The sequence below is a fragment of the Musa acuminata genome, chromosome BXJ3-8 (genome assembly GCF_036884655.1).
Source record: "Musa acuminata AAA Group cultivar baxijiao chromosome BXJ3-8, Cavendish_Baxijiao_AAA, whole genome shotgun sequence".
In the NCBI taxonomy this organism is placed as follows: domain Eukaryota; kingdom Viridiplantae; phylum Streptophyta; class Magnoliopsida; order Zingiberales; family Musaceae; genus Musa; species Musa acuminata.
The window spans coordinates 46188653-46213420 of NC_088356.1; the positions used below are offsets into that span (position 1 = coordinate 46188653).

Here is a 24768-nt window from a genome sequence, read left to right on the forward strand (position 1 = left end):
ATCTTCGAAGAAAAACTCAAAAAGAAAAATTATATACATACAAACATACATATATAAAGAAAGATTGTGCATGCACATAAAGCGGGCATATTTAAATAAACTCAAGGAAATAGGTTATATGCATAATGCACATGAGAGTACATACAGTAAGATGAATGGTCATCAAATGTCAAATTATGTCACCTAACAATGCAATATAGTCTCAATATAAGAGCAACATTTGGAAAAAGAAAAAAAAGAAAAAAGAATCAGATGATACAATGTGATTTCAAAGAATTATATGAAAGAATACATAAAGAGAGCTGAGATCCAGATCCATAAAGGATGTACACATTTGGTTCATGTTGCTTCTGGGAAACTGATATCAACCATGAGTTCTGGTGAGGAACCTCCGATGCCTTGTACGAGGAGACTTGTCCAAAAGTAGCAGGAGTCCAACATTGCTAGCCGATAGCCCAAACGTATACCTGGTGGAGCCATAAGCAAACCCTTAATCATGTTTACTTCAACCAAAAGGAACTACTCCAATATAAATGTAGAAACTTACCTCACTCGTGATGATCTTCTTCTCCAGAAAACAAGTGAGATGACACCCTGCAGAAAAACATAATTTAGAAAGCGCACACCAAAAGAAACATCAAAGAGAATTACCAATGAGTTCATGTTAAGAATTATGCGAATTGGAATAAGTAAACATTTAAAATATGATGATCCACTCATAAACACAATATGTTCAACTACAAGAGACTTAGCTCATAGAAGTATATACACAAAAGAATGACATAATCTTAGTAGATTGTCCAATAGCATGCCCATTGCAAAAGAACAGTGAGAGGAGGGAGCACTGTTCAGAGTGTAAACTTGATACTTGTTCTTATAGGACAACTATGTAGATAGTTGTCGATATTGAGAACAACCATAGCGATATTATTGGTACTTAATCTTCTAATTCATGGCGCAGCACCAAAAATGTTAAACCTGATCGTGCTTGTTCACCAAAATAAGCTTTCAGATATGCATCATGAAAGAGGTTAATGTGCAAAAATATGATCAGCAAGCAATCATGCAACTAGAAACCATAATTCAAACTCAGGCCCAAGACTACAGCACAGGACTCTCACACCAGATTCATGGCCTTGCATGACTCCATCATACAGTCCAAAAAATCCCACAAATCTGCAGAATAGCCCAGATCATTTTGTGGAAGCCAATTACCATCAAGATAAAAGTCTGACACGAATTGCACCACCACCAACACCAATTACAGTAGTGATAGAAACTGTTCCGGTTATGAAAAGATAGTTCTTGTCCAAGAAATGCATATGAGTCATGTCTTCATGTCTCAAATTTTACCATACCATTAAAAGTTCATTTAGGGATGTTCTCATCTATGTGATAAAACAATTCTAATATATGCAAAAACCTCAGTGAAAAAATCACACAATTCTATCAGGTGAGTACTCATGAGTATCAACTAGGGAAAACTACAATGCTACTACTAGCGTGTGAGCATTTCAAGCCATTACAACTATTAGGCAACTTTGTTGACTCTTATGACTCTTTATCAGTCACAACATTCTAAGAGTAAGCTCAGATATGTTCTGATTCTTAATATATAGAAGCTAATTTGAAATTCATAGGAGTAGAATGTCCTGAATGTATCTATAATTAAGAAAGCCTCCCTATAACAATTAGATGTTGTATTTAGACACAGATTCTATCATTTCTGTTTTCTCTATTATATGAAAAATCTCTATCTCCTGTTCCGATATAATGTAACATTCTCACTTCTTTCTCAGGTAACTGACAACTGACAAATCCTTAGATTAGTAATATAACGTGGAATTTCATTTCATAAACATACTTTGTTCTGATTTTATACAATCCTTCTAATGCATAAATATTTTTTCTTTTCCTACTAATTGAGAAATTACCTGAAAGAATCAAGATAAGGTTGACAACCAAAAGAAGCATTTTTAAAGCTAATTCATTCTGCACAGCCAAACCTATAATAATGTGTCAAAATATGCATGATGAGATGCAAGATTTCACATACAAGAACTTTTCAAGCAATATACATCATTTATCATGTTGCATATATACCCCATTTTTGACTTGAACTTATTCAGGTGAAAATGCTCATGAAGACAGAGAAGATGAATAAGTTATTACCTTGATCATTGACATGATAGAAATTCTCTTGTTGGAAGGTGATGTCTTGACTATCTTCTTCTCTGTCGATGCTTCCTTACACATCTGTTGAGCAATCTCTTTCAACAACACCATCTGAGCCTTGTCCGTGCCCATGGAAATCAATGTCTGCCGCATGGACTCCCTGTCCGCCTCGAGCGCCTGCAACCTCATACAAAGCTTCCTCATCTCTGCTTCCTGCACCCCGCCCACAACATTCCTCCTGCTCTGAAGCTCCCTCGGCGTGCTCACGTAATCCTCGCTAGCCCCATGCACCGCATCCACCGTATACACTCTGTCGCTCATATCATCTCGCCCACCACAGTCCGACGCGCCGTCCATCGCTGACGGGAACTCCTCCCCCTTATTGAATTCCAGGCTTGAACCATAGCTACAGAAGGAGAAACTCCTGAGATTCCTGCGCCTCCAGCGCGGCGACTGCCCGACCACGACGCTCTTATCCATGACATTGCAAAGCCTGCTGCTTGGCAACCGCTCGAGCTGGAAGATGCGCTGCTCGAGCGTCTGGAAGCGCTCACGAGGGGTCTCCTCGGAGGGATACTTATCGAGGTCGACGGCGGTATCACTAGTGCACCTCAATGGGGGGTAGTCGCGAGGGAAGGGGTCGAACTGGGGCACAGCGAAGGCGGAGGTGGCCGTATCAGGGGTCTGTGGTTCGGAGGGAGGTGCATCACCGTCTTCCATGCCGATGCCGTAGCTGAGGAGACGATGGCGATACGCCTGGACCTCACAGGTGACGGCTTGCACGGCCTGGTCTTTCTTGAAGAGGAGGTCCTCGAGGGCGGCGATCTCCTGCTGGTCGTGCGCCATCTTCTCCTCGGCTAGGCGCTTGAACTGACGGGCCTCCATCTGGGCCTCGGCCTTCTCGCGCTGGAGACGGAGGATCATCGACATAGCCTCCGTGGCGGCGGACGCCGCGGCGCTCCGCTCCTCCTCCAGCTCCGTGAGGAGCTTCTGGACCGACTGCTGGTGACTGACGAGGGCCTCGCGGAGGGCCGCCGCCTCGTTCCCGATGTCCACCCGGGCGAAGCCAGCGACAGAGGATGGGGAGCGGGCTTCGAAGTCCGTCTCGTCCAGCTTCCGCTTCAGGTTACGATACCAGGAGGAGGCGCACGTGCCAAACATGACCGCCGCCCCAGGCGTTGCCACGGGTTCCTCACGAACCATGGATTCCGAGATGACACCGGAACGAGCATACAATCCAAATCTGCCACGCCTCCCCATGGCCTCACGGCGGCATACCAAAATCCTCCTCCTTCTCCACCTCCTCCGACGCCAGCGGTCGCAATCGAGGAGATGGGGGGGGAGGAAGAGGAACAATGCCAACAATGGAAGCGGAGTCGAAGCCCTAGGGTTTGGGATTGAATTGGGCGCGCAAGGCGAGAAGACGAGGGTGGAGAGGAAAGGGTCGGGAGCGGGGAGCGGGAAGCGGGGAACGGTGAACGGTGGGGGGTCGTTCAGCACTTACATTTACCAATGTCCTCCGCACCCAATCCGCACCTCGGCACAATGGAGGAACGAAACCGCGGGACCCGTTGGCCGAAGGAGAGGAAATGGATACTTTATTTGGCGGGCGAACGCGTGTGTGGCTGAGTGCGTAACGGAAAGGTGGGCTAAATTTAAGCGTCCGTTCTCTCCCTTCTGTAATGGAATGCCCGGTCAAAATCCCCGCGGATTTGCTCGAATTAATGATCTAATTAAGCAACTACCGAATCCGATTAAGAAAGCTGACACGTGGCCTCCATCTTCACCTCTCATTTATATTACATTTACCCTTTAATTTATTCTAAAAAACTAAAAGTGATAAAAAAAAAACATCGTCGACGGATCAATGATCGACGTGTGACCACTACAAATGTCTAATGTCCAGGTGGAAGAAAAAGATAAAAGCTACTCCGATTATTGAATGTCCTTGTCACTCTATTTATAAATCTCACTTATGTGCATAAAAGGTTAATATTTTATAACCATATATTAAAAAAAAATTTCAACATAATAAAAGGAGGGGATCACTTTCGACCACTCACGTCTACACTCATCTACCTTGGATTACTAACTTAGAACATCAAAGGGATCGGATCGAAAAACTTCTCATGACCTCGGTCTTCGTGTATATGGCATATCGAGAGCGTAGCATTTTCACTTCAGAAGCACCCTAGATAATCTTACGCATATGAGTCCGGACCAAGTCAGGTTGACTAGGACGTCAATGACTTCTTCCCGTAATATTTTTGACTCTAGAAGTAGAGCCCGATGTCGTAGGAACAATCGTCTGTCGACCCTTATAATAAATGCTTGAGCGAAGAGGTTTTACCCCTAACCCATAATAATTTCACCTAAAGGGGACAACAAACATCCTTTTTCGTATATGGATGCATCCACCTCAAAGTAGATGTTAGTGTGATACGAGCGTTTATTCAACGACCTGGGTCTCTCATGCATAGGGATGACCCCAAGCCATCGGCTCATCCTTGTCAAGGTGATCCTAAATCTCATTCAATAAGTGTAAATGCTAACAATCATTTACAGGTCATCACTCTGCTATTGCCCCAACTAGCCCAATAATAGATGCCAATAACTCAACAACGGTCTCCGACTCAACTGCTATTAGCATCGGCACCCATCAAGGTTCCCCAACCCAACGTGACTCTAACATCCCAAGAGCGCTAAAGACTTATTTAATTGTTGGCCAAGGGATCACTTTAGTTCATAACCTTGAAATTTAACAAACTGTACCACTACTCTACCCTACATGAATCCAAGGCCTAGTCATTAAATTCAACGGAAGATTTCCTATAAATCCACTCTACCTTACAAATGAATCGATGTTTGGAGGAGATGTAACTAGAGTTCCAATAATCAAAAGGGGACGCGTTGATCGACCCCATGTCGGGTTGGTCATTATTTACACATAAAATTTAGGAGAAATATGTTTCAGCGAACTATCGTCTCCCATCCTTAGAGACCTTCGATGATAATACCGATCCGATAGAGCACATTATAGCTTTTCATGTCTAAATATCATTATATAACACTTCAGATGCCCTGATACATGGTACCTTTCTAATCATATTAAGAGACTCAACATAAGAATTATACGCTCACCTAGAGCCACTTTCCATCGATTCTTTTGTCCAGAAATTCAAACTTTACTTCCTAAAAACCTATGCTCATGGTATTTAATGGAAACACTCCTCGGACTCACGTAGGAGGAGGAAAACATGCTAGTAAACTTCGTCACGGGTTCGTAACATCCCCGCTGTGCTCGTCACGCGAAATTCCCGGTGCTCGTCGTGAAACCACCAAACGCAAATCGGTAACCACGAAACCGAGATGTAGATATTAATTCGGATCTAAATGGTCGATTCCGAGTCTTTATTTTGATTCGTAGACTGCGAACGTCCTTTTGTTTCGTTATGCTACATGTGTCTTAGAGTTACATGCTTCGAGTTCTTCTAAGATCGATGAGAGCTTCAGAATTAGAATTGACATGGTGCCATCATTTTTTTGGGTGTTGCTACCATTCTATGCAAACCAATTTTTGTGTTAACTTGGATCCTCTGTACATCCAAGTAGGTCGTAAGAATTACATTGTTGATGATGCTGTTCCATCCCATGGGAACCTTTCAACTTTATTCCTCTCAAAATCTCCTCAACCTCAAAAAAAATGTAGATTTCATCTGAGCAGCTCACCTGCACTGCCTTCTCCTGAAGTTTCTTGGGGAGAGCATCTTTGTTAGCAGAGCTCTTAGTCTCCTTGAGCCTGCCCCAGGCCTGAGAACACCCAAGTTTCCTCTCGCATTGCCTCCCGAGGAACCACCTCTCTTGCCATTCCAGCACCAGCCGCCATGAGCAAACTGCCCGTTCCGGCGTCGGAGTAGCTCTCGATCGATCTTGTCGAGGACCGGATCGTTCTTCTTGAACTTCCTCGCAAAGGGGACACTGCTCAGGATCATTCTTCTGTAGTCCTTGAGTCCTAGAGTCAAGGGATGTTGCTTGGGTGGATTGTCCCACGTGATGTAGTGGAGATCATGGTTCACCGTGGTGTTCTGGTGATCCTTGGAGTTGCATATCACGGTCTGGAAATAGCCCTCCGGTGAGGAGATGAAGTTGGTGTAGTAGAGGAGGAGGGTTCTTGGTAGGTTGTCCCAGCCAAGAATACAGTACTCTGCAAAAGATCTGGAGAGTATAGTCCAAGCTGAGCCTGAGAAAACAACGGTGCCGATGTAAGTTAGTCTCTTCATCCATCAAGACAAACACTGGTGCAAAGAGAACACTGATCCTATCTAGCGTTACATTGTCAAAGATCATGGACTAACGTGGAGTTGTGCTAATAATACAAATGCCTTTGATGGGTGTCTTCAAAGTTGAACTGCAGTTGATATATCAAACGAGTAACTATTTTTAATCTCAATAGTATAATTAATCGTAAAGGTAACATAATTTAGACGTTGTCTTTTTGGTTTGGTAGACATCAGCAGCAGACATGACTGCGAACACACAAGTAAAATATTCCAGACATATTGGAAGGTGTAGTCGACCGATTCTTCTATGTAGATTTAGTACATGGATCTTGAATGTAATGTTGGCAAACACTGGCTGCGCATGATCGTGTCAGCTAATGTGAAAAGATGGAGTTTTGTTTGGGGAAGAACCTGTGTAAAGCTTGAAAGCAGTGGGAAGGCCCCTCTCGTTCGCAGACCAGATCACCTCTGACTTGTTGCGGCTGTAAAGCGCAGGGTCTATGATTATAGGCTTCGCCCTCTTCTTTCTACAGGAAGAAAAGAGAGAGAGACTGATAATTACATGCATCATTGCTTCAATCATACACGGGAAAGATGAAGTCGACATCTTACATCTTCCAACCCAAGTGGCTGGTGTACTGTACGAAGTTGAGATCTCTAGGCAAGGTAGAGAAGGCCACGATTAGATCTGTAGCAATGGTTAGTTACAGCATCATTGCAGAAGACACCGACTGCGGAAATCTTGTCTGATACCTTCCTGAAACTTACCATCTTGCGTGATCAATGGGTAGTCGGAGGCACTGAGATTGATGAACCAATCCCACTGGCGGATCCTGAGCAGGACGGCCATGGCGTGGAGGGTGGTGGACAGCATCGTGGGTCCTCTGTAGGTGACCAAGTTCGACTTGCCGACGAGCCAGACATTGCGGAATCGCGCGAAGGTCTTGTGCTTGGAGACGAAGTCGGACAGCCGGGCGTGCTCTGATGGCGAGGCCTCGAGGTCGAGGTGGAGAAGGTAGCAGTTGCCGGGGTGGTAGATCGCGGTGAGGAGGCGCTTTAGCCGGTCGACGTCACCGGTAGAGGCGGAGATGAGGTAGGCGAAGGTGACGGGATACGGTTTCGGCTGGGGAGGCCGCCGCAGGTGGTCGGATAGGTGGAAGGGAGAGATGGATTTGCCGAGGAACGCTGGGAGAAGCAGGAGAGAGAGGAGGAATGAGGTGGTGATGAAGGAGATCATGAACGCTTTGATGCCCATATCCGAGATCATCTGCAGTGCAGCTAAAACATGTAGTGAGACGAAGACAGAGAGTCACAGAGTGGAGAGAGAGAGGAAGAGAGGAATCACGACATGAAGAAGACTGAATTCATCAAAATCCATAAAAGTACCTACCTGTGGATTATCCTGGAAGGAGAGGAAATCATGGGAAGGGTACAGAACAGTGTGAAGCTAATAGGTATGGAGTACAGAACCAGCTTTCCCGAAGCAAGAGAAGGGGCGATTAGAGGGGATGGTGGTAGGACAAAGGTAGTTGTCGATGTTGGTAGTTATGCTTTGATTGATGATTGCACTCTTCCATGATGCAGAGAGCAAAAAAAGCAGAGGGGGTGGAAAGATCAGATCTAGTTCCTTCCTTGGGGGTGAGGGCTCCTCCGCACCGCAGGGTCACAAGTCCACATGCCTTTGGAAAAGGATAAAGACATTTTTGCAGGCCTCTTCTAATGACCAAATTGGCCTCAGTAACACTCGACACACTCGCGGGTGGTAGATGAGCTCATTAAGAACTCTCCATGGCAGCCATACCGGCAGCCTCCGCCGTATCGAATGGCATGGCTTGGATGCTTGTGGGTGGCATCGGTGGCTTTCAGTGGGAGGATGTGTAGGTCTCACCAGCAATCGAAAGGTGCAGTTAACCAGCCAAAGTGTAATGGCCTACCAAAAGAAGGTGTTGGCACAATCAAATGGTTGTGAAGAGTTGCCATAGCTGGCAAAGACCAACAAAACAAGCAGTGTGTTTAGAGTCTGAAGCAAAGAATTAAGTTTAGAGAAAAAGGAGACGGGAACAGTCGATCTAGCTCGGCAACTATAATTCCAATTTCCAAAATTTGATATGTGTTTATTGCAATCAATCATCAATGTCATACATGGTTGAGTTTTGTAGTTTGGAATTCTTGAAGTACAGAGATTCCTGTTTTGGTATCTAAAAGGGATGTTTTATTTCTATTTTCTTTTGTTTTTTCTTTTATAACCAGAAGAGTGCAGGGTAAGGTTGATCTGTTTCTTTGCACAAAACTCTGAAGCTCCAAAAGTTCTATGAGTAATCTGTCACAGGTACATTGCAGAAGATATTAGACAACAAGACTAGTATTACTGACCTGAGCCACTAAAACCTTTTGAAAGAGGACAGAATCTTTTTGGCTACTTTTTCCAACCAAAAAAATCTATTTTGGCAGTTACCTTCTGTAGCTTTTCCTTTAATAGGTCTATAAAAGATATACAGTATATCGAAGTTGGCTCATTGAATATCCTTCAACATGTTAGGAAGGATAATTCCATCGAACAACCCAGCCATCACTCGGAACCCAAAGTTCAAAGTCCTAAAGAGACAAAAACATGTCCAACAAATACATTTCTAAATAAAATTCAACAGTTGATTCTTACAGGGAAAAAATGTTCGAGACAATATGAAAAATAAAATACGAGATGCGATATATCCTCTTAAGCAACTTTCCCAACCATGGCCATCAAATATAACACCTTGAGCTGTCCATTTTGCACTCATCTGAAACACACCTCACACTGGGAGGGGTAACAATATTGTTATCAAATACATGGATGCGTCAAAATCCTGACCTTGCTCAAGTCTGAAAAATGGCTCAGGCTCACTACCTTGAAGCCATAACATTTGCATTGGTTGGTTTACTATTAGGTCGATGGTCTTTTACTGATTTTGAAGATTCATCAATTGCAATATTCCCCAGTCCTACCGCCATTGCTTCCCTTTCATCTTTCTCCTTTCTTTGCTTCTCTGAAGCACCATCCATCGACGATTGGGTTTGATTTGATTGAGGCAAACTTGGTTCACGTATTCGAGGCCCTGCATCAATCCATGGGTGTTGAAGCAATTGGGCAGCTGTGGGACGTTTCTCAGGAACAAAATCTAGTATGGGAATAAGAAAATCAGCCATGTCATTGGCATCTTGCTCGCTGAATTCATACTTCTCCATGAGCACTTTGTTGAGGGACCAAAACTTCAAGCGGCGGATGTGCCTCAAATCACCATGCCTGTTGAAAATTTCACGAGAGTATCGACCACCCAAGGCAATCTGACAAAGGAAGTTATTTCTGTGAAGATAGTTAATCAATCAGATGTTTCAAGACATGGCCTTTCAAAAGGGTACAAATGGCTTACCTTGCGGGGCATCATCCCAAGAAGCTCCATCATCAACGCCAAGTGGTCCTGCAACATCAAGATGATAATAACTATGTTAATGCAATAGTTAGAAACTTGTTTCTATTAAGGTCAATTTCCATTAGCAAACTATTCTTCTCAATATCCTATACTGGCATGGGCCTCATCCGCTAGGCTGCCCTTTTTATTCTACCAATGTAGTTTGAAGCAAGAAAGAGATGGAATGATGATAATTAGTCTGCCAGGCACAAAAAAGATCAGGTACCAATCTACTCAACCGACAAATAGCTCAAGGCTGCAAGCTTACACATACCCACTTAGTGAAAAACCTTTGAGAAGTATGATAACCCCACCCTGGTTTGTAAGCCAGATACTATTTCGTTTCCTGATTTTCCGCTATTTCCAACCCTCTCCAAAGTAGCTCCTTCATCATGAGAACAAGGGACAGCCAAGAAACACTGGTGACTCCAAAGAAACCACTTCATTTACTGATATTTAATGTTTTTCTGACCTCCACATAGTCATATCAGTTTTCATCCAATCCACATTCTAAATCCATACCCCATCATAGCAGACAATTTTTAGGACCAACTTATATATGCTAAGTTTGGATGCATTCAAGTGGAAAAGAGTAACATATTATAAGATGATCCACAATGCCAAATTGTCCAAGCAGCTGTAACTTTACCCTTATTTGTCGGTTAAATTTCCTACCTATCATCATTCAAAACAATGAACCAGATAACAACCACAATTGATCTTCAATGTACTTAGAGGGACCAATAAGATAGCCATAATATGCAGTCAAGACTCCTATCACAACCAGAAGAATGATCTTCCATGCGAAACATCTAGGTGCAGCAAACACAATAATGCAAGATAATGATGGTCCTAGCCCTAATAAAAAAACGATTATGCAATGATGCAAACATAATTTGATGGTAAAGAATATTGTAGCTTCCATAGAAAATAAAATCTTCAAATCAGTCTTAAAAGAGATAACCGCATAAGCAAAACAGAAGAAATTAAAAAGGAAGTCATGGTTGTTCAAGATATCATGTTTTCTTAGGGTGATTGTGTTCTCTTAGAGACTGTTGTTATATTAACTTTTTTGTTTTAAAATTTAAATGCTATCCGGGCCAATAGTGGTGGTCTGTTTTATATTTTTCCCAAGGAACTAAAACTAATATTCTTCAAATTATCTGGAACAGGTGATCCAACAAATATCCATAATTAACAAGTTCTCATTCCAGTAAAAATTGCTCCGGGTCAGTTAGCAAGAGAAGGATGCCTCATCTTATTCTAGTTCATATTATAAAACAATATGATCAGCTCATGTGAACAATTGATTGTATGCTAATTGGAAAATATGAAACATCTAGATTAATTGAGGAAGCCTCTGAAAGAAACACCAAAGAGGCAATTTGGTCAGTAGGTTACTCCTCTTTTAGTGAGGAAGGGGTTGGATAAGGACGATGAGTACTAAGAAAATCATCGACTTCACAATCTAACGTTTATCATTCTCTCTTGACAAAGTGTATACAACACAACCTAATGCACAAACAAGATTTAGGAAGGACGGATGTTAGCTGTTGGGAACTTTAGGAACGGTTATCACAACCTAAGCTATCTCCAAGTACTTTAAGACGAATAGAATTCACTCATGGATATCACCAAGAACGAACAATAAACAAGACAATGGTTTCACATAATGCTAAATTGGGACCAATCATAAAAGAAATCAATAAAGGGAAAAGAAGATGAAAGTTTGACCTACAAGATGTTTTTTTATGCAAAATAACATCAAAAGAAAATTGTCAAGAACATTTGTTTGCAACTTCACATTCAAAGGGATTCATCAGAAAATGAAAAAAAAAAAGGATATTAATCTAATATTTGGAGCTCTTATTTGGTCTGGACAGAATGACCTGGATCATGCACATGTAACAAATAACTAGTCAATATTCTTCTTTGGTAATGGCTCAGATTATGATCAGACACTCACAATTTTTGCACAAGTACCAATAACAGTAGCAAATTTGTCATTCAAGGCATATATGCAAAGGCATCTAGTTTAGTACAACAGATAGCCTATAAGAATCACAAACCTTCAAAGTAACAGTTCCATGGTGCTTACCTCATCACGATCAAAATTATCACCACTATGCGGATCAAATAGCACATCTCCTGTGGCAAGCTCAAAGCAAATACAGGCAAATGACCACATATCGGCAGACGTAGAATATTTAGACCCAATAATCACCTCCGGACACCGGTACTGCCTTGTCTGGATATCACTTGTGAACTGCTTATATGTCCAACATGCATTTCCAAAGTCGACAATCTTGCACCTAAGGTCCGCCTCCATTGCTAGTCGCTTCCTTGTCGCCTTGCTCCCTCTTTTATGGCCCTGTGCTGCTCCATTTTGTGTTTCACCACCACCACCACCCCCATCATTGACCCCTCTAGAATCCCCCTTATCCTCTAAGTCATCAGGATCCCCGGTGGTGGCTTCTGCAGTTCCAGATGCAGCAGCTGCTGCACGTTTTGCCTTCCTCCGGATCTTTTTCTTCTGGTTTCGTGTGAGATCCCCATTGGACCGAGCTGGAGACATGGGTGCCAACTCTTGGGACTTGATGGTGGGGAGGATGAGAGGCAAACCAGAGAGACATGGATTTTTGGCCGGGTCAATGCTAGACATGAGGAGGATATTTTCTGGCTTGAGATCAGTGTGGATGATAGAAAGATCTCGGTGGAGGTAGTCAAGTCCAATGAGGACACAACGGCAGATCTCCTTGACCTTGGAGAGCGGTATCCCTCGATAGTCAGTGTACTTGATAAGGGTGAGCAGGTTATCTCCAAGGAACTCAAAGACCATACAAACATGGTGCCCATTGGGTCCTGAATGCTTGAAATGATCAAGTAATTTTACCACACACCGGGTGTCATCAGGGTCCCCTTCTGCAATCTGCTTCAAGATCTTTATCTCATCCATTGCAGCCTCTGTATAGTGCTGCGCACTCTTCTGCACCTTCAACGCCACATACCGCTGCGATGCAGACAGAAAGATTATGTTTTGCAATCGCTTCCTCCATATTTAAGAGATAAAAAAAAATCTGCCTTTGTTTCTAAGGTGACAAATAAAACGAAGTCATCAATTTCCGCCATATTTCAACCAGAAATCAAGTTTTTATGCAGCCTATAGCATCCTCGAGCGGTAGTACTGATGATTTCGGGTTGTTTAGGGATTTAAGAAAACTAGAGTAACCATTTTCAGTTATTGTGGGAGAAGGATGCGTGGAGGATGCGTGGGGTTCGAAACGAAGGGAAGAATAAAGAACGCATGAGGCTTCAGGGGATCTTACGGAGTGGACGGTATCCCATGCGAGCCATACGGTGGAGAAGTGACCCCAGCCAAGCTTGGCCTGGACGACGTAGGCGCCCTGCTTGAAGGAATCCCCGACGCGGACCGCGTGGTACCCGCCGCGCCGGTAATCCTCGGTGCCCTCATCCTCCGACGTGTAGTTGCTGCTCTCGCTCCGCCCGTCCTCCTCTGCCATTCGATCGCCGCCCGATCCCCGACCCTCCGCCGCAATCCAACCCGAACCCCTCTCGGACTCTTCGCCCTCTCCTCTCCCTCGCCGAGCTAGGGTTTGGCGCACCCGCGGTCGCTCGTCGCTCCCTCGCTCCCTCGCACGGCGTGAGTCGAAAAATTAAAATCAATTAAAGGTAATAATGTACACGGCGGAGGAATATTAAGCTGCGCCGCAGGCATCACGTAACCACCGATCCTCGTGGGCTATCATCTGGCGGATAAAGTGACATGCTCCGTGGCCTACTCAGCGGTGCATGTTAAGTTAAACTACAAAACGGGTACATATAACACCGGAACAAAGAGTACACTTCACCACCAGCTGCAGAGGGACAGGGGGAGAGGAGAACAGTAGCTTCCTTTGAATAAAAGAGTGGTGATGATGCCAATGAAGTCTCGAATGGTTGGTCGGGTAGAGGAGGGATTGTGTTTGGTGATTAGCTACCAGAAGTTAGCACAGGTGAAACATTCCACACACAGCAGAATAGGAGCATGAAGCAGACATTACAATGCATTCCTTCTCTTTTGTATGGATAAGATTTCAGGGTTCTCTTTTTCTCTTCTGCTTGTTTGAGGATTCGAGAGTAAGAGCGCCAGCCAGTACATGTTTGGTTGCCAGGTTCATTGGGTATCAGCATATAGCACAGGTGAGGCAATCCACACATGCACAACAAGAGAATGAGGCAATCTTGCATGCACTTGGAAGGATCAGTGATACTGTGTCTGGATAAGATAGATGAATTCTCTTCTCTTCCTCTGCTCTGCTCTGTCGTAGGTGTGGTGTTGGGAGTTGTAGGAGAATTTGGCTGGACTTCATTGGACGGACCCATTTTGCTTGTTTTCTTTTTCTTCAGGCAACTTGTTGGAGAAGCATCTTTGTGGTTCCATTCGGGCTCAAAGTATCTTGTAAATGTACTTGTGGAACTTCTTTCTTGTGGTTTTCCAAGTTCTGTGCATGAATCTTTTCTTTGACCAACAAATGGATGAACTTCCTGTGTACTTTGTGATTGCTCTTGCAATAAGGATGACCATGATTCATAGGAAGATAGGATGCGTTTAGGAACACATTTTAAATTTCTATTCAGAGTTTGATGCACATTTTAAATGTAAATTAATGCTTGATAATTTTTTTTCAAATTTCAAAATCCTCAAATGCTGATACTACTTTAGGGTAGCATTAACATTTTAGTATTTACAGAATGCTAACATAAATTTTTAAAATTTGAAAGTATCATGTGAGAAATCAATAATGATTTATATTTTTTTATAAAATAAAATTTTATTTATTTATTTTTATAAATTAATCATATATGCTTATATTTTTATTTATTATATATTTGGGCCATATAATTTTTTTATAAGATTATATTTATTTATTTATTTATTAAAATAAAATATGTACTCACTTTTGAATAAACGCTTAAAATATTAGACTGATAAATTTGTCATAAAATATTTAGTGAACTTTTGAAATACAATTTTGCCAAACATTATTTACATTAACGCATATTTAAAATAAAAATTTTATCTATTATTTATCAAACACTTAAAGCATTCCATATTTACTCAAACCTTTTTCTCCAATTACACAATAAAACTATAAATATATTTTCAAATACAACTATATAAACCAATTGACATATTGTGCGCTTTGATGCCTATGTACACAAAGAGATGCTTTGTTGGCCTAAATTCACTTAACCAAGGTGGATAGACTGATTTAAAGTAGTCAACCTAAAGAGCATTGAGCCCGTGAGTTGACTCGTCTGAGGGTGAAATTTGTTTGTGTCCAAGAAAAATTGGATTATCCATTATTTTTTATAAAACTTGGAGTATAATAATATCTATTTGATACTAAGCCAGTGCTTGCTTATAACGAGCAAAAGATTATATTTGGAGATACTCCTAATTATATTATTAATTTTACAATTACCGTTACTTATAAAAAATTTAGTGCATAAATGAAAGAATATTAGAGTGATTAGTAAAATACAGATAATTGTCATCCTCGATCAAAATCAAATATATATATATTTCACGGTATAATAAGTTATAATAAGTCATTTGATAGGGAACATCACAATGACTAATCACCGTCTAACATCTGTCACAATATAAAGATTAGTATGGAAGAAAGGGTTCCCATCACCTTTCAGTCTACCCTCATGGACAATAGTTTAAGAGAGATTATTCGGACAATCATGAAAGTTTGAGTGGTTGTAGGCTTATCTCCTCTCTTAACCAAGTACAAAAGCTAACTCACAATGTTATGGTAGAGGATCTCTTTTCCAACAAAAAAAAAAAATCCCATAAAAACCTCGAACTAACTTGAACGTAGAAGAGACTAAATCAGAAAGCATATTTAGACATCGATCATAATATAGATCAACGCTTCGAAAACTCATGCCCTACCTTAGAGTCACTCAAGAATTACATCAGAATCACATTGAAGATTCCTTAATTTTTTAGGCTCGGACTCGAATGTTGATGATGAATTCCCCTAGCACCACTGAGAACTGATTTGATTTTTTTTTTTTTTTTTTGTCATTGGGAAACTTGACAATCTAACTCAACTTCAATTAGATTATCAATTCCTTAATGTTGATAAAGTGCATAAATTGGAAGTTAAATGATTCAAAGGAGCCACGTGTTTTCTTCGCAACAACGACTCGATGAACCGGTTCGGGTTTGGCCTTCGGTTCAATTCGATTTGATGTGATTCGATTTGGTCCATGGGAGACGGTTCCAGATGCTTCTTCGAACATCTCATGCGGTAGTAATATTTAATTTTGTGGCGCGCAAATCGATCGAACAGCAATTGAGAGGGCGAGAGAGACCGACTCGGTCCCATTCTAGGGTTTTGCTCGGGGTTTTGCAGCTCCTCTCTCGTCGCATTCTTCTGGGATTCGAATCCGGGCCCGTTCTGACCTCGACGACGTCTCCGGGTTCGCTTTCCCTCTCGGCCGATGCTTCTAGGGAGAGGGCAAGATGGCGTACGGGTCGCCGGTGTACGAGATACATGCGATGCTTAAGGAAGGGTATCAAGTGTCTTATCGGGCTAGACGAGGCTGTTCTCAAGAACATCGAAGGATGCAGGCAGCTCTCCGTCATCACCCGCACATCTCTCGGCCCTAATGGTGATCTTTCCGCACTTTAATTCTCGTAAAATGAAATCCTTAGTTCTTCCTCTTCACACTGGTCTGATGTCGCATTTAGCAATTCATCGATTCTGCTAAGTTGCTTACGATGCTATCGTGACAATTCACCCTGGAAGAATAGTGGAGGGGAGAAAGAGGAGGAGGTGCCAGCGATGCCAAGGGGAGGAGGCGACGAGAGAGACTGACAGAAAAAAGATAAAAGAGGGAAGAAGAAAAACAAGACAGCTGTAGTAATTGTAGAAAATAAAAGAAATAGTTAAGATCGATACCATCAATTCACCGTATGGTGTAGTCCATATGAAGACTGAACCAAGTGAAATAATCTGATCCGCGTCCTAACTGACTGTAAGAATGGCAAATACCAAACAGTATCGACTGATACGGGCGGTATTTAAAGTTTAAACTATGGTTGAACAATTTTGGCTTTAGCCTCGGTCCAACATTATAGGTTGTCAAAATCAAATTTGAACTATTTGACATCAAAGTTTTTCCTTTACCACAATGAATGCTATAATCATGTGTTCAATTTTAGTATGTTGCATTGATGTTCTGCATGAACATAAGGTTCATCATGCAACTTTGTTTTGGTAATAATCTGATCTCATGGATGGAGTGCGTCCAGATCAGATTTCGCTTCACAAAGAAAATATCTGTTTGCTCATTAATATAGAAGATACTCTGCCCTCTCCTTAGAGAAATTATCTACTTTCCTTTAACCAACAGTTTTTTTAATAATCAAACTGTTAGCAATTTCTTGGTATGGTTTTGCTTGCTTGTGTGGCAGTTTTGATGATGCTTTCTTTAGGTGGATTGCTGTTATCCACTGGTGTCATTCATACATCAGCTACAGAAACTAAGGGAGCCATTCTAATTCAAAATTCAAAACCAGGTATTTTGTTTATCTGCAGTTTGCAAACATGGACCATGGTTCATTTTCTATGGCACCTCTAACTGCAAAAGTTCAAGTACTGTTTGCTGATGACACTAACCATCTTCAATTTAGTGAATGGAAAATAAGCAATAAGCTGGGTATGTCTCTCGTAGATCACAAATTTGTGATCATTCTTATTTATAGTTGCTATGGGTATGCAGGATTATTCCCATAGAGAAGAATCTTCTCAAATTTATCCAAAATGGAAAAATCCAGTAAAATAAATAAAAGAGATTGACATGTGATTACCATTTTCCTTGGATTTCTAATTTGAGCAGGGAAAAGTTCCATCGATCTGTTTACATGGGCCAATTACTCGAAAGAAAGGAAGGCCTTCTCTGTATAGGTTTGTTCTTTTTTTTTTTTCTGTTTTAAGATGAAACATGGAGTTTCTTAGATAAGCATTCTTTGGCTCTGTTTCCTCCAATACATAATCAGCATAATTCCCACTACCTTCTCCAACAAATGTGATTTGCAAATAAGGTTTTGGATGTATTTTGTCTCTTATTTAAATGTGTACAATTTTTGCAAAAATATATTTTGTTAAATACATAATTATTAATGGTAATGAGGAAGCTATGACCTGATCTTGACTGACAAATGTGTCTTATACATTCTGAAGTTAGAGAACTATGCAAAAACTGAAGAAGCCAAAGTTGAGGAGCTCACTAAAGCTCTTGCTGACTCTGGTGCCAACGTTTTTATGAGTGGGGCTGCGGTTGGAGACTTAGCATTGCATATCTGCAAGCACTGCAAGGATGCGTTCTTCATCTACCAAAGTAATGGTATTCATTTTGTAGCATTTATCTTTTGGTATGATCCCTTGCTTTATGGTTTGCACATGCTTGGTTCGGCAGATCATGATGGTGAAAGCAACAGGTGGCCCAAGGAGAGATCCACCAGCCCCTATGGTCGAAAGATACACTTCTCTTAATGACTGAAAAAGATTTGAGCTTGATTCCTGCACGCATATATTTTTTGGTGGGAGGACATTGTAAAAGATCATGACCTAGAGAAAGTGGACCTGATGTTGAATTCGGTAGTCCAACTCTTACTTTGGTGCACTAAGTTCGAGTTCTGGGTCGGAACATTTTTACTCTCATACAAAATATGAATGGTCTTTTATGTATTTTCTATCCTATTCATGATTTTATGGTTTCCATTACACGGCAGGCCCCAGTACCCAACAGTTGAATGTTCCTTCCTTGAGAGGACTTCCTGATCATCATTTCAGGTACACTCTATCCGTTGATCAATTGGCCCGGTTTGCATTTTGTTATTGTATGTGTGAAGTGTATCTCTTTGTCACCATTTCTATTTTGTTCTTCGATATCTCTATCTGACTATCTCAGATGGTGCTGTCTTGGATGGAAGATAAACTTTTTTACTTTTTTTTAATAAAAAAAGACTTAACTTTTGTTTTTCATAATAAAATAATTTGACGATGACTAGCACTCTTGCTAACATGTTAAAGTTAATATTAGTTTTGATGGCCCTGTTTGCATTTAGATACCAGTTTTTTTCTCTATGTTTAGACTTCTTTACTCCTCAATAATAGATAGGGATTATGTCTCCTGGCTTAGGCCTGTTATTATATGTGCGAAGCATATCTCTTTGTTACCATTTCTATTTTCTCTGTCATGGCTATCTCAGATTTTGCTGTCTCGGATTGATGGTCAACTTTTTCACCTCTTTTTAATGAAAGAAAGGCTAACTTTTTTTTTTCCACATTAAAAAATGATTGATGACGACGAGCATTCTTGCTGACATATTGAAGGTAATATTAGGTTTCTTCGATGATGCCATCGCTTCTAGATTTTGTTTAGTTAGCCTTTTGACTGTTTGTCGATACTTTGACATCTACTTTAACAATATGTACTTCTTTCTTGCAGATATCGGAAAGAGTTACCCACACCCCACGGTTACACTGCATCCAGTCGCACAGAAGAAGGATTTGAACTCCGCGTGCCCGATGTCGCTTGCGATGACCAGAACCTGTGTCTACGTACACGCCGATGGTCTTACTGGACACCATCCGGATGATAAAGTTACTACGCCCAAACTCCGTTTTCTAATCGTCACTTGTCGGTAGCAGAATCCGACCACGGTTACAAAAGACCAAGAATGCTGGTGAACGTACCGATTGCACCAGCATCGGCTTGATAAAAGCCCCCCTCACTTGCTCGTGTTATTTGCCCCGGCGGTGCGCAGAACCGAGACAACTTATGATGGGCAATGCCCGAGCTTTCTGCATTCAGTGAAATATCCAGTTTGCCTTCTGAAACACCCACGTGTCTTGTGTTGACTCCGAAATTTGCTTCTTGAAGAATCGAGGAGTAGGAGGTCACTTCAGCCTCTGCAGGAACAGTAAGCTGATCTGACCATTAACCATGTGTGTGCAGTCTTCTACTCCAAGACCCAGTGGAGCAATAGAGGACAACTTATTCCCGGGACCATACCAAAACTAGACCTTTTCGGTTCATCTTCAACCCATCGGGAGCGAATACAGAGGCTGACTGATGAAGCGCCAAATTTGTCTTCAGATGAGAATTAGAGAGGATTATTTTTGTTGTTGTTATTATTATTTCTTTGTTGTACTCCCCCTCGTTTTGGGTCATGTTCGACGCTTGGGAGGATTCAGGGTGTTTTCTGGTGGGGTGGATGACAAGATTCTCACCAACCCAGAAAGCAAAAAAGTCATGTTGATACACACCATTCCACACTGAAGACTGCCAAGCTCTGACGCCATTTTTGCTGGTTCAAACTCCACCACGGCCACCACCACCGACTGTAGGAGTGCCACGGATGGCAGTACCCGGGCCACCACATCCCACTCTTGCACTCGCTCCGCGACTCCCATCATTAGTGCAGTGGACCAAGGAGAAAAAGGGCCAACCCACTCAGCTCCACTTCCCTGCAAGATAGACATGGCTGAAATAAAGCTGAATCAAGCAAGACCAGCAGAGTACATTAATGACCGGTAGTCCCGACTCCTTTTCTTGGATTATACTCTTCGCCCATCCTACTCCCTCCCTCGGCCAAGCCACAAGGAAGGCCTCGGTTCCGTTCAAGATATCAGACTTTTTTTATCCTCTAACTCTTCATATACAAAAGAGAAAACTCGATTTACACACTTATTTCTTCATCCATCTTTACCTTTTGGAGTAGAAGTTTGTATTTGCTTTCTTTGTCCTTCCTATCTTAAACCCAATCGTGGGCCCTGTTCTAAGCAAAAACCTCAATCTCTCCCTCTCTATGTGTCAGTGGTAATGTTATCTTGGTGAGTTGTGTTGATAGTATCTGAACTAGAGGTATTAATGGGTAATTGCTGGTTCAGAGATCAAATTTCCATCTACAGAGTATCATCCAATGCAAAATCAGGTTAGTCACTTTTTCTGGAACTATGAAGATATGTCTCTGGATATTAGTTTCCCTTTTCATGATTTATTGGGCTGATATGAGAAGAATTATTGATTCTTTATTGCTTCTCTGCCTTTCTATGAATGTCTGATATAGGCACCTTATTTTGAGATCAGGAACTAATTCATTCTCTGATGCATAAAATTTGAGTTTCTTAATTGCTTAAGGTTTACTAGTTTCTTGGGAAGGTCTTCTTTACGTTTGATTCAGAGGAACCTTCTACTTGTTCCCTGTCCTTTTGCAATAAAAAACAAGCACAGGTTCCCTTTTCACATTTTGCACTTCTGGTTCTTCATATTTTTGGCTTGCAAATGATATTTTATATCAGATTTTCTATTTTTACAAGATCACAAATGAAGCTGCTATCTCTTCTTTCCACTTCCCTGTATTGAATCCAGTATCTGGATGTAGCATAAAACTGTTTTTTTGACATGTTTTGCTTGTGTATTTGTGCATCTTAGACAAGGCCAGGTCTGTTTCATTATCTACACTTCAGTTCTTGCAGTTCTAGATATGAGGTCAACCACCTGTATTTATTAAATATGTACATATCCTTGTCATCTGCTTTTGTACATAATGCATTTTAGACACAACTATCAGAGGCTTAGATTACAAAGCTAGTTTCTATGAATATATAATAATAATTTTATCTGAGCAAGTTCATCTGTCAGCAGAATCTCCAAAAGACCAGAGTCCTGTGGTGAAAGAAGAGGCAAAGGAGGATAGCAAATTGCCTTCAAACCCAGAGGAAGTCGAGGACTTGCGACGGGATACAGCAACAAACCCCCTTGTAGCATTCACTTTCAGTGAACTCAAGAAAATCACAGGAAATTTTAGGCAGGATAATGTTTTAGGTGTTGGGGGATTTGGCAGAGTTTATAAAGGTTTCATTACTGAAGATCTCAGGGAGGGGCTCCAAGTTCTTCAAGTAGCTGTGAAGGTCCATGATGGTGATAACAGCCACCAAGGTCACAGAGAATGGCTGGTACCAAATCTTTATCAGTTTGACATGAAGAATTCTCAGTTTCCAATGGTCTCTTTGACTTGATTCCTCTTATACTGTTCTTAGAGAAGTTCATCTATGTCTTTAGGCTGAAGTCATATTCCTTGGGCAACTTTCTCATCCAAATTTGGTCAAACTGATTGGTTACTGCTGTGAAGACGAGCATCGAGTTCTAGTGTACGAGTTCATGGCTCGGGGCAGCGTGGAATCCAATCTCTTCTCAAGTATCTATTCAGGCGATCCTCACAATTTAATTCTTGTGCTATTCACAATCAAGCCGAAATGTTTTCAAACCATGAACCATGAACTAACTTCATCAACAGACATCTATTTTTTCTTTGATAGAATCCTATCCTTTGCCTTTGACTGATTTAATTAATGTAATCAATTTGTCTTCCTATATGCCTATTTGAGCATTGTTGACTTATACATTTTGTTTTACCTTCGCCGTATATGCATTACAAGTTTCTCCCTATTATAATTGTTGCATATCAAGGTGGCAAATAATGATGGTTTATGATGGTCGGACATGGATCTTCAGTCAATAAATTAGTCAATGAATTTTGATGAGAACCATGTAGCAATTAATAAGTAAAAGTTAACAAAATTTATGTAGGATATTTGACCATCGCCTTTTGTTTATGAATAACGAGAGAAATCTTTATATATCAGAGTTTCTACTGATACATATGTTTTTGTAATGCAGGAGTACTGCTCCCCCTTCCTTGGTCTATCAGAATGAGAATTGCATTAGGTGCGGCGAAAGGGCTTGCATTTCTCCATGAAGCTGAAAAGCCAGTTATATACCGTGATTTTAAGACGTCTAACATTTTGCTAGACCAGGTTGGTGTGCTGATAATTCTGAACTATGTGTCTTTACTTTGTTAAGCAACACAAGGTTTGTTGTACCTACCGAGTCGGTATGGTATAATAGGCGGAATGCATCAGTTCAACTCGTCATCGAGACACAGCTCGCTTGAGTCCCCATCAGCATGTCCCGACGTACCATGTGTTAGTACACCGGTACAGACCGGTATGTACTGTATCAACAAATCTTGAGATGCGTCTAGCACCTAAAATAATGAACCCTGAAGCAACATATTTCCTCAAATAAAAAAAAACGATATGGCAACATATAAATATCAAATGGTAAATCATGCACTCCCCTATTTGCACTTTACATAAAATAATTACTCCCTAAAACATTGCACTGTCAGGAATTTCTTTACATAGAATATTAAATGTTTAGACATAAGCATTAGTATCTTGTTTCTTGAAAAGAAAAAAATAATGCAGTTGGTTTATTCTTCTAATACTCTTTATCTTCCTGCATATGAAATTTCAGAAGAGCATGCATATAGAAAAAGAAAAACACCTGTGTTGTCTGCTTTTATATCTATAGATTGCATACGTAAAAAAACCTATGGGTACTACGAAGATAGATTGTACCTGAACATGCTTAATGCACTCCAGTCATGTTCATACTGATGTTAAGGTACATGCTGCTCGCCTAGCAGCATTCTGGAACAATGAAACTTAAATTGAACTCAATGACTACTCTTTCTTTCTACTCTTGTCAAAGATTTCAACAATATTTCTTGGATCAAACATTTGTTTGTTCTTATGCAGTCAGTTAAATCTGCCTTCGATATCACGTTTGCTGTCAACATTGATTGAGAAAAGATGCTGCCTTTATAGTTTATTACCTCTTTCTTGAGCATATACTTGACTTCTAAACCTATTACTGCATCCCCTGTGTTTGCTGTTCATAGGAATATAATACAAAACTTTCTGATTTCGGACTTGCGAAAGATGGGCCGGTAGGTGATAAATCTCATGTTACAACTCGAATAATGGGGACCCATGGATATGCAGCACCAGAGTATATCATGACAGGTGACACAAAACTAGAATCATCAAAGTTGCACTCTTTTACATACGTCTTTGTGGGTTATATATGAATTTGCTTTAGCTACTTGATGGTCTAAGCTTGTTGAATTCTTGATGCATGTAGGGCATTTGACAGCCATGAGTGATGTTTACAGCTTCGGCATCGTCCTCCTTGAGCTCCTCACCGGAAGGAAGTCACTGGACAAGTCACGACCGGTGCGAGAGCAGATGCTTGCCGACTGGGCTGCACCATTGCTCACTCAGAAGAGGAAGGTGATGGGTATGATAGACCCCAGGTTAGGCGGAGACTACCCAGACAAAGCCGTGCAAAAGATAGCAATGCTGGCTCACCACTGCCTTAACCGGAACCCAAAGGCAAGGCCTCTTATGAGAGACATCGTCTGCTCCCTGGAGCCTCTTCAGGTAGCTGTGGACGTCCCAGTCATGGAGGCGATTAACCCTTAGCTCCTGCTGTTACTTCCTCAAAGCCATGGTGCGTGTGTCAACCATTTGCACGGTGTTGTTTGACTGAGTAGAGGACGAAGCAGTGAACCAAATTCTAGCTAGATTTCCAAGAGGTCTCATTTCTTCTGGAGGTTGGATAAAAGAATAGTATTAGCCCTTGTCAAGGTCAAATTTTGCATTAGGTACCGGGGAAAGAGCCCTATAATTTTGGGGTCAAGCTTCTTCTCCATGGCACGAGGTTGATGGAAGCTATTTGGTGCCTGTGCTGAAGGCTTACGAGTCTCTTCACCAAGAATGGGAGTTAGATCAGTGTCATGTCTGTTCGTCATGCAGTTAAAGATCTTTGTAACTGCAATTTGATGCTTAGATATTTTTAATTCAGAATCATGTTCTAAATAGTGATATCTTCTGTACATGTCGCATAGACTGCAATGTCTTTTTACT

At 41.4% G+C, this 24768-nt stretch overlaps 4 protein-coding genes across 5 annotated transcripts; 1 reads left to right on the forward strand and 3 right to left on the reverse strand.

Moving 5' to 3' along the window:
- Positions 1 to 156: 156 nt before the first annotated feature.
- On the reverse strand, positions 157 to 3586 carry LOC135643984 (myosin-binding protein 7-like). Its single transcript, XM_065161318.1, has 3 exons — positions 2173 to 3586; positions 548 to 594; positions 157 to 467 (listed from the first exon to the last, which is right to left on the reverse strand). Exons 1-3 carry the CDS (start codon positions 3433 to 3435, stop codon positions 365 to 367), a joined length of 1413 nt encoding a protein of 470 aa, XP_065017390.1. The 5' UTR covers positions 3436 to 3586; the 3' UTR covers positions 157 to 364.
- A 2101-nt stretch (positions 3587 to 5687) lies between these two features.
- LOC135644524 (beta-glucuronosyltransferase GlcAT14B-like) lies at positions 5688 to 8166 on the reverse strand. Of its 2 annotated transcripts, none has more exons than XM_065162171.1 (5): positions 7846 to 8166; positions 7224 to 7733; positions 7068 to 7143; positions 6867 to 6982; positions 5688 to 6415 (listed from the first exon to the last, which is right to left on the reverse strand). In XM_065162171.1, the coding sequence occupies exons 2-5, from the start codon at positions 7720 to 7722 to the stop codon at positions 5901 to 5903; spliced, it is 1206 nt and encodes a 401-aa protein (XP_065018243.1). In that variant the 5' UTR covers positions 7723 to 7733; positions 7846 to 8166; the 3' UTR covers positions 5688 to 5900. The 2 variants fall into 2 exon arrangements, with proteins under 2 accessions (XP_065018243.1, XP_065018242.1); XM_065162170.1 differs by having other exon boundaries at positions 7224 to 7722; positions 7846 to 8161.
- Positions 8167 to 9067: 901 nt separating this feature from the next.
- LOC103996168 (uncharacterized) lies at positions 9068 to 13562 on the reverse strand. Its single transcript, XM_009417023.3, has 4 exons — positions 13231 to 13562; positions 12003 to 12914; positions 9866 to 9913; positions 9068 to 9779 (listed from the first exon to the last, which is right to left on the reverse strand). Exons 1-4 carry the CDS (start codon positions 13423 to 13425, stop codon positions 9339 to 9341), a joined length of 1596 nt encoding a protein of 531 aa, XP_009415298.2. The 5' UTR covers positions 13426 to 13562; the 3' UTR covers positions 9068 to 9338.
- A 6597-nt stretch (positions 13563 to 20159) lies between these two features.
- Positions 20160 to 24720, forward strand: LOC135645872 (probable serine/threonine-protein kinase PBL16). The gene is made up of 6 exons (XM_065164718.1): positions 20160 to 20927; positions 21641 to 21951; positions 22058 to 22193; positions 22676 to 22812; positions 23742 to 23865; positions 23984 to 24720. The coding sequence occupies exons 1-6, from the start codon at positions 20864 to 20866 to the stop codon at positions 24322 to 24324; spliced, it is 1113 nt and encodes a 370-aa protein (XP_065020790.1). The 5' UTR covers positions 20160 to 20863; the 3' UTR covers positions 24325 to 24720.
- Positions 24721 to 24768: the final 48 nt, after the last annotated feature.